The 15,575-nt window shown below is 56.6% G+C and overlaps 2 protein-coding genes across 11 annotated transcripts in view; one reads left to right on the top strand and one right to left on the bottom strand.

Annotated features, from left to right (window-relative positions):
- Positions 1-169: 169 nt before the first annotated feature.
- On the top strand, positions 170-13,814 carry CASKIN2 (CASK interacting protein 2). Of its 3 annotated transcripts, XM_066234635.1 has the most exons (21): positions 170-326; positions 1,429-1,531; positions 1,630-1,969; positions 5,910-5,961; positions 6,456-6,553; positions 6,949-7,094; positions 7,187-7,282; positions 7,369-7,499; positions 7,736-7,844; positions 8,179-8,287; positions 8,523-8,617; positions 9,057-9,318; positions 9,438-9,559; positions 9,650-9,710; positions 9,823-9,914; positions 10,108-10,218; positions 10,297-10,398; positions 10,514-10,652; positions 10,804-12,282; positions 12,378-12,600; positions 13,011-13,814. In XM_066234635.1, exons 3-21 carry the CDS (start codon positions 1,876-1,878, stop codon positions 13,099-13,101), a joined length of 3,612 nt encoding a protein of 1,203 aa, XP_066090732.1. In that variant the 5' UTR covers positions 170-326; positions 1,429-1,531; positions 1,630-1,875; the 3' UTR covers positions 13,102-13,814. The 3 variants fall into 3 exon arrangements, with proteins under 3 accessions (XP_066090732.1, XP_066090733.1, XP_066090734.1); XM_066234636.1 differs by having other exon boundaries at positions 220-242; positions 1,429-1,969; XM_066234637.1 differs by lacking the exons at positions 170-326; positions 1,429-1,531; positions 1,630-1,969 and adding an exon at positions 4,417-4,532.
- The window catches only part of TMEM94 (transmembrane protein 94), a 31,494-nt gene continuing 29,542 nt past the window's right edge, over positions 13,624-15,575 (bottom strand). For all 8 annotated transcript variants that reach the window (XM_066234626.1, XM_066234629.1, XM_066234627.1 and 5 more), the window contains exons 31-32: positions 14,978-15,148; positions 13,624-14,802 (exon numbers count right to left, since the gene is read on the bottom strand). In XM_066234626.1, the coding sequence (XP_066090723.1) occupies positions 14,730-14,802; positions 14,978-15,148 (244 nt within the window). In that variant the 3' untranslated portion in view covers positions 13,624-14,729. The remainder of the gene's footprint in view (positions 14,803-14,977; positions 15,149-15,575) is intronic.

The following is a 15,575-nucleotide window of genomic DNA, read 5'->3' as shown; positions in this document are numbered from 1 at the left end:
CCCGACTCTGCAACTGGAGCACAGGGTGCACGAGCTCTCGCCCCCATCTCCCATTACTTCACCTGGGCGCATGCGCTGACCAGCCTGGCGCGAATGGGGGCGGGGCTGCAGGCGCTGACTGACAGTCTAACTGCGCGGCCCGGACTGTCCCTTTGCTCCCAATCCGGCGGGAGGGGGGGGAGGGGCGGGATTTCCTGCGGGAGGCGCCGAGCCGGCCTTGGAAAAGGAGGAGGAGAAAGAGGGTAAGGGGGGCAGTGGGAACTACCGTCCAGAGTGCCAGGGATCGCGCAGGGCCATCCGGACCCCCGGCGGGGCAGCTGGGAAAGGTGAGACTGCGGAGCCTGAGCTGGGGGTCAGCACCCATGAGGGCGGGCACAAATTAACTTTTCCTGCCAGATCAGCGGGCTCTTCGTCTCTTTGCTCCTTCCGTCCTCCTTCGCGCCCCTTATTCCGTCCTCATACATCAGTCCCTGCGGCGCTTGGCCCAAGCGTTCCCTCCCGCTGCTTTGTTCCCCAGGTTGTTCTGGGCTGAGTTGGGGTTGAGGGTTTGCGCGGCTCTGGGCAGGCATTCGGGGGACGGGGGAGCAAGCCCGACCCCAGGCACTGTCAGGGGCGCCCTCCCCCGTTGTCGGCTGTGGGCCATGAGAGGGAGAGCTATCTGAGTTAAGCTTGGGATGTTTTGGGAGTGAGAGGTCCTCAGCCAGAGCCCCAGGCCTGCCAGGGTCTCATGCCACAGGACTCGGGCAAGAAATTTGTGGCCACTGAGAAACTGAGGTAGGCCTTTCTTTAATGAGGTGGGCCTCAGGTTCAGGCTTGGGGGTCCAGGCAGCCCCACTTGCCAGCAGTGCTCCAGCTCTTGTCTCTGTTCTCTGCCCAGCTGCTTCTCCATCCTGCACAAGGGTGAGGATAGGTCAGCAACAGGTGCCGCATAAAGCCTCCCTGTCCAAGCAGGCAACTCCTTCAAAGGTGGAGGGCCATAAGCTCCCCACTCCACTCTCTAAATTCATAAAGAGCCCTGAGGTTAGGGCATCCAGCGAATATATTAAAGGTTAGGTATGGAGGAGTCTGGCACCTTAGGCAGGGAGTGATCCCTCCAATCTGCCTGTGCCTGACCCTCCCAGGCCCCACCTCTTGGCCCACCAGTTGTTCGTGGGTGTCAGCCCTTTGGGCTGTGGAGAACAGGCTGCTGCCCAGCCTGCCCCAGGTTGAGGTGCTGCCAGGTGCCCTGGGGCCTCAATGACTCAGCCTCCCCTTCCCAGAATGCCACCTCTCCCCCCTCCAAATATTCCTCTCATGCATGGTGGCTCCCTTCCCGCGTTGAGTGGCTCAACCCCTCCTTGACTCAGAAGGGCAGCCAGGGTGGTTAGGGAGCTCTCTGGAGGCCCTGTCCTGCTCTTCCTCTGAGCCCTGAGTCTGGGACTCTTGCAGGTTCTGGCCTAGCCCTCATCAGAGGCACTGTACCTTTACCAGCCCCACGAGACCTGCCCACTGCTGCTGCACAAGGCCTGAGGGAATGCTAGCTGCTCTCTGGGTAGGCATTGGTGCTCCTAAACTACGCTGGGAAGATTGGCATGCCCAGTTCCAGCCCATCCTGGGGCTGTCGGAAGCTGCAAGCTGATATCTGTCCAGATTTCAGAGAAGCCTGCACCCGCTCAGAGATCGGCTTTCCTGCTTGTGGCGGCAGCTCACGAAGCACCTTGTTGGAGTACCTGTCAGCGCCTGACAAGAAACCCACTGCCTGAGACACTAGACACGCTCCCCCAGACATCTGGCCCTCCAAAGGGCCAAGGCATGGCCCCCTGACACTTTGACTTAGACCAATTGTCGTGCCTCTCCCCGGGACTTCTGAGCCCAGAGCCCAGCCCAGGGACCAAGATGGGTCGTGAACAGGACCTGATCCTTGCTGTCAAGAATGGAGATGTGACTGGTGTGCAGAAACTGGTGGCTAAAGTCAAGGCTGCAAAGACAAGTAAGTACTCAATGGGGTGACTGTCCAGCTGTGACCCTCCCCTGAGTGCTTTAGTTCACAGAAAGAGGCCTGGGTGTCACTGTGATCTGGGGACTTGGGGTGGGAGAACTGCCTAATTCTGTACAAGGGATGCCTCTGTGTGGGAGAGCCAAAGAAAGTTGGGTCCTCCTTCCTATATGTCTTAGGCAAATCACTTAACTTCTCTGGAGGCTCAGTTTCCTCACCTGTGAAGTAAAAGGGTTGAAGTACAGTCATTCACATTTCTTTGAGTGCCTATGGTGTGTCAGCCAGGCTGTTTTCTAAAGCGCTGGGTCTTGGCAATGAAAGAAGCAAACCAGAATTCCTGCCCTCATTGGGTTTTCCTCTAACAGGTGGTTTTTTACATTGTTTTCTGGGGCCATGAGGTTTCTGACATTGGGCTGGGAAAGATAAGAGATAGAGCTCCACCCCCACCCCACCGCTTCAACCAGATCATCTCTGCATTTATATCTTGGCTTAATGGGGATAATCTGTAAGATAGCTTTAAAAAGAAAGTTTTACTGCCTATAACAAAGTCCAACACTGTCTAATCACTTGCTAAAGCCTCTTTTCCCCTGACTTATCTGCCTGTGTCCCCTGCCTTTGTAGTGTGGCCAGTGCTAATTTTCTTGATGTTTCTTCACAGCCTGAGGTCTCAGGTCTTGAAAGAGTTGTGGGAACTCTGTGGACAGGTGGCCACCCTTGAGTCCCATCTCCTGAGAACCTCTTCTGTGAGACTTCAAGGAAAATAGACCTCTGGGCTTCAAGGCCAGCTCTCCAGGCCATCTAGGGAGGAAACTAGACTTGTCCCTTTGAATTCCTATACCAACAGGGGCAGGAGGTGGCTACTGCCACCATATTAGGGCTTGGGGGACAGAGGGTCCCTCCAGAGTGCTGGGGCTCTAGCCCCAAAATACACCTTGGCTACTTGAAAACATCTAATTATCCCCACCTGCCAGAGGGAAGGATTTTAAAGGCCCAGGAACCAGAGTCTTCCACTTGCACAGCAGGGCCGGAGACTAGGGAGATGGAGCCGTGGAGGTATCTCTGTGCCCTGGGGAAGTGGATACAGGGTGGACATGATGGCGGGAAGGTGCTAAAGAGGTCCCTGGAAGCCCAAGAGTGGAAACCACTCTTGCCCTCACCTCTGTGTTGTTTTTGGTGACCTGCCCAATGGGGCCTTGGTTGAGCTGCTGTTAGCCTCCTAGCCCTGAGGCCTCAAAGTGAGGTCCTAAAGAGGACGAGCAGGTGAGGTTTCGGGGTTGGTGGTGGGAACCTCCCATCTGGGCTCCTAGGCTCCTCAACGTTTCCTTGTCCTCAGGGGGAAATGTCTGTGGGGAAAGTGGTGCTTTCAAGCCCCCAGAGGGACTTGCACAGAGTATGGACACAGAGTAACAGGATCCTGGGACTCCTCGTGAGGCCCTGGCACTGCTTCTCCCATCCCAGTCCTCTGAGAAGCTGGGAAAGCTGGTAACAAAAAGGAAATTCCTTGATGACATTTGCAGAACTTATAGTTCATGAACTTTTGTGATCGCCTTAATTCCCTATCTCTACATTCACTTTACAGAGAAGGAAACCGACATTCAGAGAGCTCAAGGTCACATAGTCATAGTATGGCAGATCAGAGACAAGCCCTCTTGCCTATGCTCCCACACTTGGCTGTTCAGCAGAATTACCTAAGATTGTTCTGAAATTGCAGACCACCTGGTCTCCCCCCAGAATGAAAATCAGCACCGAGAACCTGGGACTCTGCAAATTAGACAGGTCTCCAGGTGATTCAAAAGCAGTTTTCAGAAGGGAAGCTGAGAAGTTCTACTCCATACCACAGAGAGGCAAAGGAAACTGCCAGAAGGGAGGTGTCAGGGCTCCCTCCCCTTTTTTTCTGAGGGGTGGCCAGAGCATTCTGGCTGGCCAGAGAGAGTACTTCCTCAGCTTCTTCATTTGATGTCTGATTACTCGGGGCCCACATTCCCTGACCATCCAGGTCCTCTTGAAGGAGCAGGTGGCTGGAGGAGAAGGATGCAGCCCTGGTTTGCTGCTGGCCCTCCCCCTCTCTCTCGCCCCAACTCCCTTTTTTGAGCTGTGTCTTCTGGCCAGAGGAAATGGAGTGGACTGGGGGTGGCTCGCTGAGCTCATATCCTCTGCCTGAGCCTAAATCAGGAGTGACCCTTCCACCCCCAGAGCTAGGCCGGGAAAGAAGGTTGTGCTGGAGGGGAAGTGCCTGGAGCCATGCCAAAACCAGGACCCTCCACCCTCCCACCAAGGTCCCCAGTATAGTCACTGTGAGCCTCTCCCCCAACCGCCTTTCCGGCCATTGTTCTGGAAAGAACAGCCACCCAGCCTGGCCTGGCCCCTATTCCTGTCCCTCCTGTCACACTGTCTTGCCACTCCCCGGAGAGGCTGCCCCTCACCACAAGCTGCCCCATCCCAGGCTGTCCAGGCTGGCAACAGGTGGAAGCACTTTCTGTGTTTCTTCCCTGCTGACCTCATCATCCTCACTGAGGCTCAGAGAGGTACCACAGCCAGTAAGAAGAATTTGAACCAGGTACTTCCTGCTTCCAGAACCTCTGTTCTTTCCACTGCCCTGAATGGTTCTATGTGACAAGTACTCACAAGGGGCCTAGAGAGAGACTGGGAGTCCTGTGTTTTTTCCAAATGCCCCCCACCTCCTCACCTCTTAGTCACTCCTTGATTCTATATTTACCTTTTAGCAGTAACAGAATTCAGCTCAGCCCTAAATGTAGCTGTCCCCTCCCTCCCCATCCCTTGCTCGTCATTTCGGGGTTGGTCCCTGCCTGTTGGAATGAGGCCCTGTCTTGCTAGGATATTCAGGGGCCCACCAGAGCCTGGGGGCAGGCCTAAACCAGCATGCTTGGCACCCCGCCTGCCTGGGTTGAGCCAGGCCTCCTCCCCTACAGGGTTGGGTTCAGCAGGAGGCAGGAGCTGCCTGTGACAGACATTCCCCTTCTTCCACCCCAGCGCTTATCAAGGACCACTCCTCCTGTGCCCTTACTCACACACGGAACACACATGCATGAATCCTGCCTCTGTCTCTGAGGGAGATAAACCAGCATCCTTGCCATGCCCTTAGCTCCTCTTGCCACCACCCAGTAGAGCGTCTCCTACCTGAGGCCTGTGGGTGCAGAGACAGGGCCAGGTGGGGACTTCACCAGCTTTTGCTGGAGGACAGTATCTTGGTGATAATGGCTCATATGTTCAGAGTGCTAAGTGGTGATAGCCCTCATCTTTTGCATGCTACAAAGATACTCAACCCTTGTGAACAGGTCCTGTGATTGGCCCATTTTATAGATGAGGACACTGAGCCCGAGAGATTAAGTGACTTGTCCAAGATCACACAGCTCATACATGGCAGAGCCAGGGCATAACTGTAGGTCTGTCTGACACTACCTTCTTCACCCTGCTCCAAGAGATGTTGTAAGTCTGAGTACTGTGGCCCTTGAGGCCAGCCCTGGCATCTGCCCTTCTACTCTCAAGGCTCTAGTGCCCCTCTCCTTTCTCTTCCAGCCTCCTTGGCCCAGCAGGACAATGAGAAAGAGCCAGCTAGGCCCTTTCAGGCAGGAATGCTAACCATGCTCTCGTGGGCCTGTCTATTGAGGGCACAGAATGCCAGTTCCTCCTCCCCGCCCCCTTGGCTCTATAAACAAGCTGGGCTGGGGGCCCAGGAAAGCTAGGTCACTGCTGCAGCAGTTCCCTGCACTCAGGACCCTAGAGCTGGTGGGCCAGTGGGCCAGGGTGGGGAGCCATAAGGACAGAACACTAAAAGGCCATGGGGCAAGTATTTTCCTGCACACCAAGAGGTCAGCTGGATTTGGGAGGTGGATGGATAGGGAGCCCTGATTTAGGGTGCGGCTAAAGGTAGATCATTTGAGGGTGCCTTGATGTCTCCTGCTCTGACCCCCAGAGCTCCTCGGGTCTACGAAGAGACTCAACGTCAACTACCAGGATGCTGACGGGTGAGTGAACTCCTGAGAGCTGTGAGTAAGGGAGAGATGGGTGGGAAAGACTTGAGGCCTAGAGCCCCTTACCCTCAAACTTGGCCCTTGGAGGATGTTTGCTGAGAGCTCAGGGACTGCCTGTATAGGATGGGAGGGAGGGGTCCTGGTGCCTCTCTGAGGGACCTTCTTAGGTCAGGTTCCTGCTGGGCCCCCTTTTCTCCCTAGAGGATAGGAGCTCTCTGGCTCCTGCTCCCACGGCCCCCTCCCCTGGGCTGGCCTGTAGGGGGAGGCCAGACAAACAGGCCTCTCAGCACAGACACTGAGCCCTTTCATGCCACAGCCCTGCTGCTCTGTGCTCCCACGGCAGGGCTGGTGGTTGTGTGTGGGGAGGGGCACAGCGGGCAAGTAACCCAGCCCTGCCAGCCCCCAAGATGGGTCTGCTTTGGAAGATGAGAATTTGGGGGTAGGGAGCTTTTCCACTGACACCCCTACCATGTATCTCACTATGCCAGATTCTCTGCTCTTCACCATGCCGCCTTGGGGGGCAGCCTGGAGCTCATAGCTTTGCTCCTAGAGGCTCAAGCCACCGTGGACATCAAGGACGGCAATGGTAAGACTCCACTGTGCCATCTCCCTACCTTGTGGTCAGAGCTTGCTTCTGTTACATGGTAGCAATGCTAATAGTTGTTGGCACAGATTCTCTGGGCTTGCAAATGCTTTACGTTTTTAATCCTCATAGACTTCCGGGGAAGGCGGGTACTGACATCCTAGTATACTGCTGAGGAGGTTGAGGTTACATCATTGTCATGAGGTCACCAAATCATCCATGGTGGGCAAGGGGGGGTTCTGGCTTCAGCCTTGTACAGCCAGACCTCTTTCTGACCAAACACAGGTGAAGCCAGTATCTTGACTCCCTTCCATCTGGGGTGGCTTCAGACCCTGCTCGGTTCCCTCTGATCCCACACCATCCTAGGACCTCCCTCAGAACCCCCTTACATTCTGCAGGCATGCGCCCGCTGCACTACGCGGCCTGGCAGGGCCGGCTGGAGCCTGTGAGGCTGCTGCTGCGTGCCTCTGCTGCCGTCAATGCCGCCTCTCTGGACGGACAGATCCCGCTGCATCTGGCTGCCCAGTATGGTCACTATGAAGTGGTACGTGAGCCCACTCACCCACTGAGGCACTGGGGCAGGGGCCCGGGGCTGGCCAGGCCAAACCTCTCACTCGGCTTCCTCCTCAACCCCAGTCAGAAATGCTTCTCCAGCATCAGTCCAACCCATGCCTGGTCAACAAGGCAAAGAAGACGCCCCTGGACCTGGCCTGCGAATTTGGGCGGCTCAAGGTAAGGCCTGCATCCTGTGGAGAGCTGGGATCTGGGCTTCTGTGGGGTCTCAAGAAGAGGCTCTACCTGGGCGCCCACTGCTGCAGGTGGCCCAGCTGCTGCTGAACAGCCATTTATGTGTGGCCCTGCTGGAGGGTGAGGCCAAGGACCCATGTGATCCTAACTACACCACGCCCTTGCACTTGGCTGCCAAGAATGGCCACAGAGAGGTCATCAGGTACCCACCGCTCCCCCCATCTTTATTTCCTCATCCCTTTCCTGTGGGACTGGCAATGTCACCTCAGTGCCCTGCCCTGTTGCCCACTTCACCCTGACTTTGGATCACTCTCCCTTGCCCTAAGTAATTGGGTTCCTCTCCCACCTCCACCACCCTTGTGATTCCCCTGTGCGCGCACGCACACACACACGCGCACACACACGCGCACACACACACACACACACACACACACACAGGCAGCTCCTGAGAGCTGGGATTGAGATCAACCGCCAGACCAAGACGGGCACGGCGCTGCACGAGGCCGCACTGTATGGCAAGACCGAGGTGGTGCGGCTGCTCCTGGAGGTGGGTGTGGGCCCCCATCATCCCTGCAGGTACACCCAGAGCTCCTCTGGATGCTAGGTCTAAGACCGGCTGCAGAGGCTCAAGAGGCGTCTCCCACACCAACATGGTGTTTTACATGGGCAGTGGCCAAGTGGCTGGAGAGCGGATGGATCTGGTTCATGCCCCTGTTCTGCTTTTTACTAGCTGGGTGACCTTGAGCTCATCTTAGACCCTCTGAGCCTCCTTTCCTCATTTGTAAAATTTGAAAATAGTATCTAGCCTCTGGATAGTCCTGAAGATTGGGGGAAATGACAAGAAGGTGCTAGTGCATGCTCACTCTGCACTGTGTCCCCAGGGCGGGGTGGATGTGAACATTCGGAACACGTATAACCAGACAGCGTTGGACATTGTGAATCAGTTCACCACCTCCCAGGCCAGCCGGGAAATCAAGCAGCTATTGCGAGGTGAGTGTATATGGGAGGAGACACAGCCAAGGGGTTCCCCCACCCCAGGGGATACCAGGAAGTAGGGCAGCAGTGGATGTCACAGGAACAGGATGTCACACTGCTGGGGCTGGGGCTCATCAGAGGGAATACTGTGGGGATGATGAGGCAGGGACCCTCATCATGGAGGGGACCAGAAGGAGTGGGAAGATGTCCTAAGGACCCTCAGATGATGCCTATCCTTTCCCTTTGTCAGAGGCCTCTGGGATCCTGAAGGTTCGAGCACTCAAGGATTTCTGGAACCTCCATGATCCCACTGCCCTCAATGTCCGGGCAGGGGACATCATTACGGTGAGGACCCAGTGCAGGCATTCCTTTGGGAACACGAATGATTACTGTTACTGACTTGGGTACCTTACTTTACATTAGGCTCTGTGCTAAGGCCTTTCTATGCCATTGATTTCTTCCCCACTTTTAGGCACTTTTTAGAAGTGACAAAATTGAGGCTTAGAGAAATTAATGTGACTTACCAAGGCCACATAACTAGCAAGATGTGGAGCTGAGATTTGAACTTAGGCCGACTCCAGGACTCTTGTTTGTATGCTCTGGAGGCACATGGGGGTTTGGGCTGGATGCTGACAACAGGGACAGAACTGTGATCTCTTGGGTATCAGAGATCAGCTTCTTAGGAGTAGGAGAAGAGCTGGAGTGCAGCTGCAGAGCTGGCTGCCTGCCCTTGCTTGGTACAGGAAGTAACCATTGCTGCCCCTTTGCCCCCCATCTGCCACAGGTGCTTGAGCAGCATCCCGATGGCCGTTGGAAGGGACACATCCATGAGAGCCAGAGGGGCACAGACCGTGTGGGCTATTTCCCCCCTGGCATTGTCGAGGTGGTCAGCAAGCGGGTGGGCATCCTTGCGCCCCGCCTCCCCTCTGCACCCACGCCACTGCGCCCAAACTTCTCCCGGACACTGCAACCCTCTGGTGATGACCCCCTGCACCCTCTCACCTATGGCCAGCTCCCTCGGGTGGGCATCAGCCCAGACAGCCCAGGTACATGCTCCTGGAAGGCAGTGCCAGGCACCAGGGTGAGCGTCTGGCTTTGGCAAGGTGCCAGTCAGCTGTTGGCAGGGCCAGATGGGGATCTAACCCCTTTGCTTCTACCCCTGCAGCAGGTGACAGGAATAGTGTGGGCAGTGAGGGCAGCGTGGGCAGCAGCCGCAGTGCTGGCAGTGGGCAGAGTTCCGAGGGTACCAATGGCCACAGCACTGGGCTCCTTATTGAGAATGCCCAGGTAGGAGAGAGGAGGTGTTGGGATGGGGCAGGGCCCACCTTCCTCCTGACACTTCCCCAAACCCTGAGGGGGCTTCTTCCCTATCTCCAGCCGCTTCCCTCTGCCGGGGAGGACCAGGTGCTACCAGGACTGCACCCCCCATCCCTGACAGGTAGGAAGGGTAACTGGGATCTGGATGGGCTGTAGAGGTGCAGGTGGGGAAGCTGAGGGCTTGGCCCCCTTCATCCTGCCATCCCTGACTCCATTCCTCTCCCTCCTTGAAGACAACCTGAGCCACTGCCCTCTGGCCAACTGTCGCTCTGGGGAGCAGCTTTTCACCCAGGATGTGAGGCCGGAGCAGCTACTGGAGGGGAAGGTATGACCTCCACTGAGGAGTCTGCTGCAGGCCAAGGGCAGGGGTCAAATGGACTTCAGTATGGACTTAAGTTCCTGCTCAGGCCACACAGGCCAGGCCCTGAGGGGAGGCTAGGGATGATGGCTGGGCTCTGGCCTTGGCCCCTCAGCATATTCAGCTCCATTAACCTCACCCCCATCCTGATATGCCACAGGATGCTCAGGCTATTTATAACTGGCTGAGTGAGTTCCAGCTGGAGGGCTACACTGCCCATTTTCTGCAGGCTGGGTACGATGTGCCAACCATTAGCCGCATGACACCAGAGGTAGGTGCCTCTCTGGGAGGGCAGTGGTGGGTTCAGTGGGCAAAGGAGGGTGCCTGATAGCACAACTCTGTGTGACAGGACCTGACAGCCATTGGGGTGACCAAACCCGGGCACAGGAAGAAGATTGCCTCTGAGATTGCCCAGCTTAGCATCACCGAGTGGCTGCCCAACTACATCCCAGTGAGTGGGTGGCCGGCATGGGCTCCCACCCGCAGCCGTGACTTTGTGGTACTTTCCTGGTTTGGAGGCTGCAGCTGGCTGGGGAGCCAGCTCTGACGACAGTGGGCTCTTTCAGGCGGACCTGCTGGAGTGGCTGTGTGCCCTAGGACTGCCGCAATACCACAAGCAGCTGGTGAGCAGCGGCTATGACTCCATGGGGCTGGTGGCCGACCTCACCTGGGAGGAGCTGCAGGAGATTGGCGTCAACAAGCTCGGTGAGCACTGACTGCCTGGGGCCTATGTGCTTTCAAGGGTCTCCTGGATGTTTTCAGGGTCTAGGCCCAGAAGAAAGAATGAGGTTTGAGAGAGACTAGGGTGACCCTTCTAGCCCCAGCTAACCTTGCTACACATATACACCCCTCTCAGGTCATCAGAAGAAGCTTATGCTGGGTGTGAAGCGTCTCTCCGAGCTCCGCAGGGGCCTGCTGCAGGGGGAGGCCCCAGGAGAGAGCAGCCACCGACTGGCTAGAGGCCCAGAGCTGATGGCCATCGAGGGGCTGGAGAATGGGGACGGACCTGCTGCGGCCGGCCCACGCCTCCTCACCTTTCAGGGCAGCGAGCTGAGCCCAGAGCTACAGGCAGCCATGGCAGGGGGTGGCCCTGAGCCACTCCTTCTGCCCCCTGCCCGCTCCCCCAGCCAGGAGAGCATTGGAGCACGTTCACGAGGGTCTGGTCACTCACAGGAACAGCCTTCCCCCCAGCCTGGTAGTGGAGACCCCAGCACCCCACAGGAGAGGAACCTTCCAGAGGGCACAGAGTGGCCCCCTAAGCTTTGTTCCCCACTTCCTGGCCAAGGACCTCCCCCTTATGTTTTCATGTACCCCCAGGGCTCATCCTCCAGCCCAGCCTCAGGGCCACCTCCAGGTGCACCCCGGGTCTTCTCAAACTTGGCTGGCCCCCCTGCCACTCCTCCAGACCCACCTCGGCCCAAGCGCCGGTCCCATAGTCTGAGCCGCCCTGGCCCAGCTGAGGGGGAAGCAGAAGGGGAGGCTGAAGGGTCAATGGGCAGTGCCTTGGGCAGTTATGCTACTCTCACTCGGAGACCAGGACGCAGTGCCCTAGCCCGGACCAGCCCTAGCCAGACCCCAGTTCGAGGGACTCCCCGTAGCCAGTCCTTTGCCCTTCGTGCCCGACGTAAAGGCCCACCACCACCTCCCCCAAAGCGCCTCAGCTCTGTCTCTGGCTCCACCCCAGAACCACTTCCATTAGATGGAAGCCCAGGGCCCAAAGATGGGGCCACAGGACCTCGAAGGCGAACAATGAGTGAACCAGCTGGCCCATCGGAGCCCCCTGGCCCACCTGTCCCAGCTGGCCCGGCATCAGACACAGAGGAGGAGGATGATCTAGGGCCTGAAGGAGCACCCCCATCCCGGGGCAGCTCAGGGGAAGGGCTCCCATTTGCAGAGGAAGGGAACCTGACTATCAAACAGCGGCCAAAACCAGCCTGCCCACCACCCCGGGAGACACCCGTGCCTGCAAGCCTCGACTTCAACCTCACAGAGTCAGACACTGTTAAACGGAGGCCCAAATGCCGGGAGAGAGAACCACTGCAGACGGCACTTCTGGCCTTTGGAGTGACCATTGCAGTGCCCAACCCCTCTATCCCCCTGCCCTCCTCCCAGACCCCCAGTGAGTCTCCCGTAGCTTCTCCAAACCCTCTTCAGCTTGACCCTAGCAGTCCTTCAACTCAAGGAGCTCCAGCCCCTCTTTCTCCCAGCCTCCCAACCCAGCCTCCTATGGCCCCCTGCCCTGGGCCAGCTCTGGAAAACTCAGCAGGCAATCGGTGGCATGGGGAGCCAGAACCCCCAGCTTCCCCTGCTGCCCTTATCAAGATGCCTGGAGCAGGTAGGAGACAGGGCCTGTGGGGACCGGGCACTCGTTGCAGGGGTTGTGTCTAGCCCAGTTGAGTGAGTCACAAGCCAACCTTTTCATCTCTGCAGGAGCAGCTCCCAAGCCTGTGTCTGTGGCCTGCACCCAGCTGGCATTTTCTGGCCCTAAGCTGGCTCCCCGGCTAGGCCCTCGCCCTGTACCGCCTCCAAGACCAGAGAGTACTGGGGCTGCAGGCTTGGGCCAGGCCCAGCAGAGACTGGAACAGACCAGCTCATCCCTGGCAGCTGCACTGCGGGCCGCGGAGAAGAGCATTGGTGCTGAGGAGCGAGATGGGTGAGGGGTGCTGGGCGCGGACGGGGAGAAAGTAGAATAGGAACAGCTCCTCCTGCATCTTTTTTCTGGGGGTCCTGGGATTGTTGGGGCACAAGGGTGTCACAGGCTGGGGATACCCTGTTAGAATGGGAGGAGCCCAGCTTTTGGAGTCACCTAGATCTTATCTGCAGGGTAGTTGGTGGTTGTCACATAGAAGCACATGAATCTAGGCAAGTCATTTCTCCTCTGAGCCCCAATGCACTCAGGGGTAAGGAAGGGACAGTAACTCCTACTGACTCCTGAGGTTGTGAGAATTAAAATTCTCTGAGAGCACTTGGCACCAACCAGGCGCTCAATAACAGTGCCCTTGCCCAGGGACAGTGGGTGATCTGATTTTTGGCTGATCTGACCCAGTCCTTCCCCCACTGCAGCCCCCCCAGCACCTCCACCAAGCACATTCTGGATGACATTAGCACCATGTTCGATGCCTTGGCTGACCAGCTGGATGCCATGCTGGATTAAGCTAGACTCAACTGCAGCCTTCAACTGTGCCCACTGGGACCTACAGTGCCCATTGCCTTTGCCCCAATACAGAAGAAGCTCCTGCGGCCCAAGAAGGGTGTTTCCTGCTGCTCCAAGCCAGTGGCTGTCAGCACTGCAGTTCTAGGGGGGACTTCCCCAGGGGGGCCAAGGGAACTTGTCAGAACCTGACATCTGAGAAACCCTTCTCTGTATGGGTGCCATCTCTAAATGACTGCAGTTCCTGTACCAAGGTCATCTTGCCACCTGCAGTGCTGTCCTGGTCCTGAAAGTCTGGAGGGCACAGTGTGTCTAACCCCCACACGTGTACATAGCACATGTAAATAAGCCACCAGGGGTCTGCTGGGCAGTGGTGGAAGTGCCCAGGCCAGACACTGGTTCCTACACCCTGCCTGTCCTCAGTGAGGCAAAGCTGGTAGGGGTGAGGCAGTAGGATTAACAGACCCCCAAAGTCCACAAACTTTTTCAACTGTAAATGTTATTTTTTAAGCAGAGAGAAATGCATATATTTTAAATGGAATTTATTCTATCTATAACTGCCTGAGAAGATGTAGTGGGGGAGGGGCTTCAGACCACAGCAAATGTGCGTGGCCCACCTTGGGGCTGGAAGCCTGACCAGGCTAGCCAGGTACTGGCTCTGTAACCATTAACCTCTTACCCCAACTAACATCAATGAAAGTGTCATTCCATGTTGATTGGCCTGTGTGTTTTGATCTGTGCCACGGACATCAGAGCAGGACCCTGGGGCTCCTGCGATGCGGAAGGAGGAAGGCTTGGGATGTCCTCTCCTCTCAGTGGCTGCTTCATGGACCAGCTACAGGTTTTTCATAAGCAATTTATAAGTTTTAATACAAACCAGTCTCCATTCATTCCTAAAAGGCTCATTTCCAGTAAAAAATATACATTGGTAAAAACATTCTCAAGGATATCTATGTGGGGAGCTAAAAAGAGCCCTGGGCCATATCCCCAAGACTGACGCTTGTGGCCAGCTTGAGGGCAGGCACAGGAGAAGGTTACAGGGCAAGGTGGGGCCCTTCTCTACCTCAGGGTGCTGCGATACCCCCTGCAGGAGGAGAGAGGGGAAGTGCTCAGCCACACCCAGGCCCTGCCCTAGGAAGACAGGATGAAGGGCTCAGGGATGGTACACCATCACCCTGGCCTTCACCACTGGTCTTGAGTTGACTGGGCTTCCCATGGCTGCTGCCAGAGCTCTTCCAAAAAAGGTTGATGCCCTAGCCTCACAGTTCATGGCCCTGCCCAGAGGCTCCAGAGCAGAGGACCCAGACTTAGGGGACCCTAAAGAGGGGCAGCCCATAGATGGAGGAGCCTGAGACCTCTACTAAGCACATGAGGTCATGCATTCAAGAATACCACTGGTGAGGCCCAGGGAAGAGTCAGGATTGTCCTGACAAGGCCTTGCTCATCAGCTTCTCCACAAAAGCCCTGGGGGGTCAAGACAACAGCTGGGTCTGACACAAGGATCTGGGCCTCCAATGCCATGGGACACAAGAGCAAACCCTGAAACATCCGTGATACCAACTCCCCAGAGTCAAATGGGTCTGGTGTTAGTTCCAGGGACCAGTGCCACTCTGGCCACCATGACCAATAGCTCAGAAGGGAGAGTTCATGCCCAACTTGGTTTCAAACTGCAGCTTTTGTCGCTTCTGGTAACGGACCCGGACCCTGGTGGGGCAAGAGATTAAAGTCCAGGTTAGCACAGACCCATTCATCAGGGGTCAGGGCAGGACACAGGAGGTGGCAGGGGTGGGTAGCAAGAAGGCAAGGGAATGGTGCCCAGGAGGTGACAGGCTTAGAGGACATGCCTGGGCTCAGAGAGAATGCCCTGCTAGTAGCTTACCGAATCTCATGCAGCTTCACAATCTCATTGGTGACCACTACAAGGACCAGGGACAGGCAGCCCAGGAGCCATGTCAACAGAGGCACATCCTCCAGGCCAAAGTGGACATGGCTGTCCCTATGTGTCCATAGCTGCACGTCAACTGCCGTCTGGACCACCTGTCCCAGCAGCCTGCAAGAGGGGGTGGCAGCCCTGTGTCAATCTGGGTCTTATTGCTCCCTTCCCTACAACAGTACCTCAAGAAGTCCACCCTTTGCCTGACCAGGTGGTGGCGCAGTGGATAGAGTATCAGACTGGGATGCGGAGGACCCAGGTTTGAGACCCCGAGGTCGCCAGCTTGAGCGCGGGCTCATCTGAGCAAAAAGCTCACCAGCCTTGGACCCAAGGTCGCTGGCTCGAACAAGGGGTTACTCAGCCTGCTGAAGGCCCGCGGTCCATATGAGAAAGCAATCAATGAACAACTAAGGTGTCGCAATGAAAAACTGATGATTGATGCTTCTCATCTCTCTCTCCATTCCTGTCTGTCCCTATCTATCCCACTCTCTGACTCTATCTGTCCGTGTAAAAAAAAAAAAAAGTCCACCCTTCAACCTCTAGC

Source organism: Saccopteryx bilineata, chromosome 6 (assembly GCF_036850765.1).
Source record: "Saccopteryx bilineata isolate mSacBil1 chromosome 6, mSacBil1_pri_phased_curated, whole genome shotgun sequence".
NCBI classification, from domain to species: Eukaryota; Metazoa; Chordata; class Mammalia; order Chiroptera; family Emballonuridae; genus Saccopteryx; species Saccopteryx bilineata.
This window is presented reverse-complemented; position numbering and strand designations above follow the sequence as displayed.

Bases quoted from the DNA above. Each gene is read 5' to 3' on its own strand.
- CASKIN2 (XM_066234635.1), top strand. From the start codon at position 1,876: ATGGGTCGTGAACAGGACCTGATCCTTGCTGTCAAGAATGGAGATGTG. The intron at 6,554-6,948 runs GTAAGACTCCAC...TACATTCTGCAG, and splicing joins GGACATCAAGGACGGCAATG to GCATGCGCCCGCTGCACTAC. The intron at 7,845-8,178 runs GTGGGTGTGGGC...CTGTGTCCCCAG, and splicing joins TGGTGCGGCTGCTCCTGGAG to GGCGGGGTGGATGTGAACAT.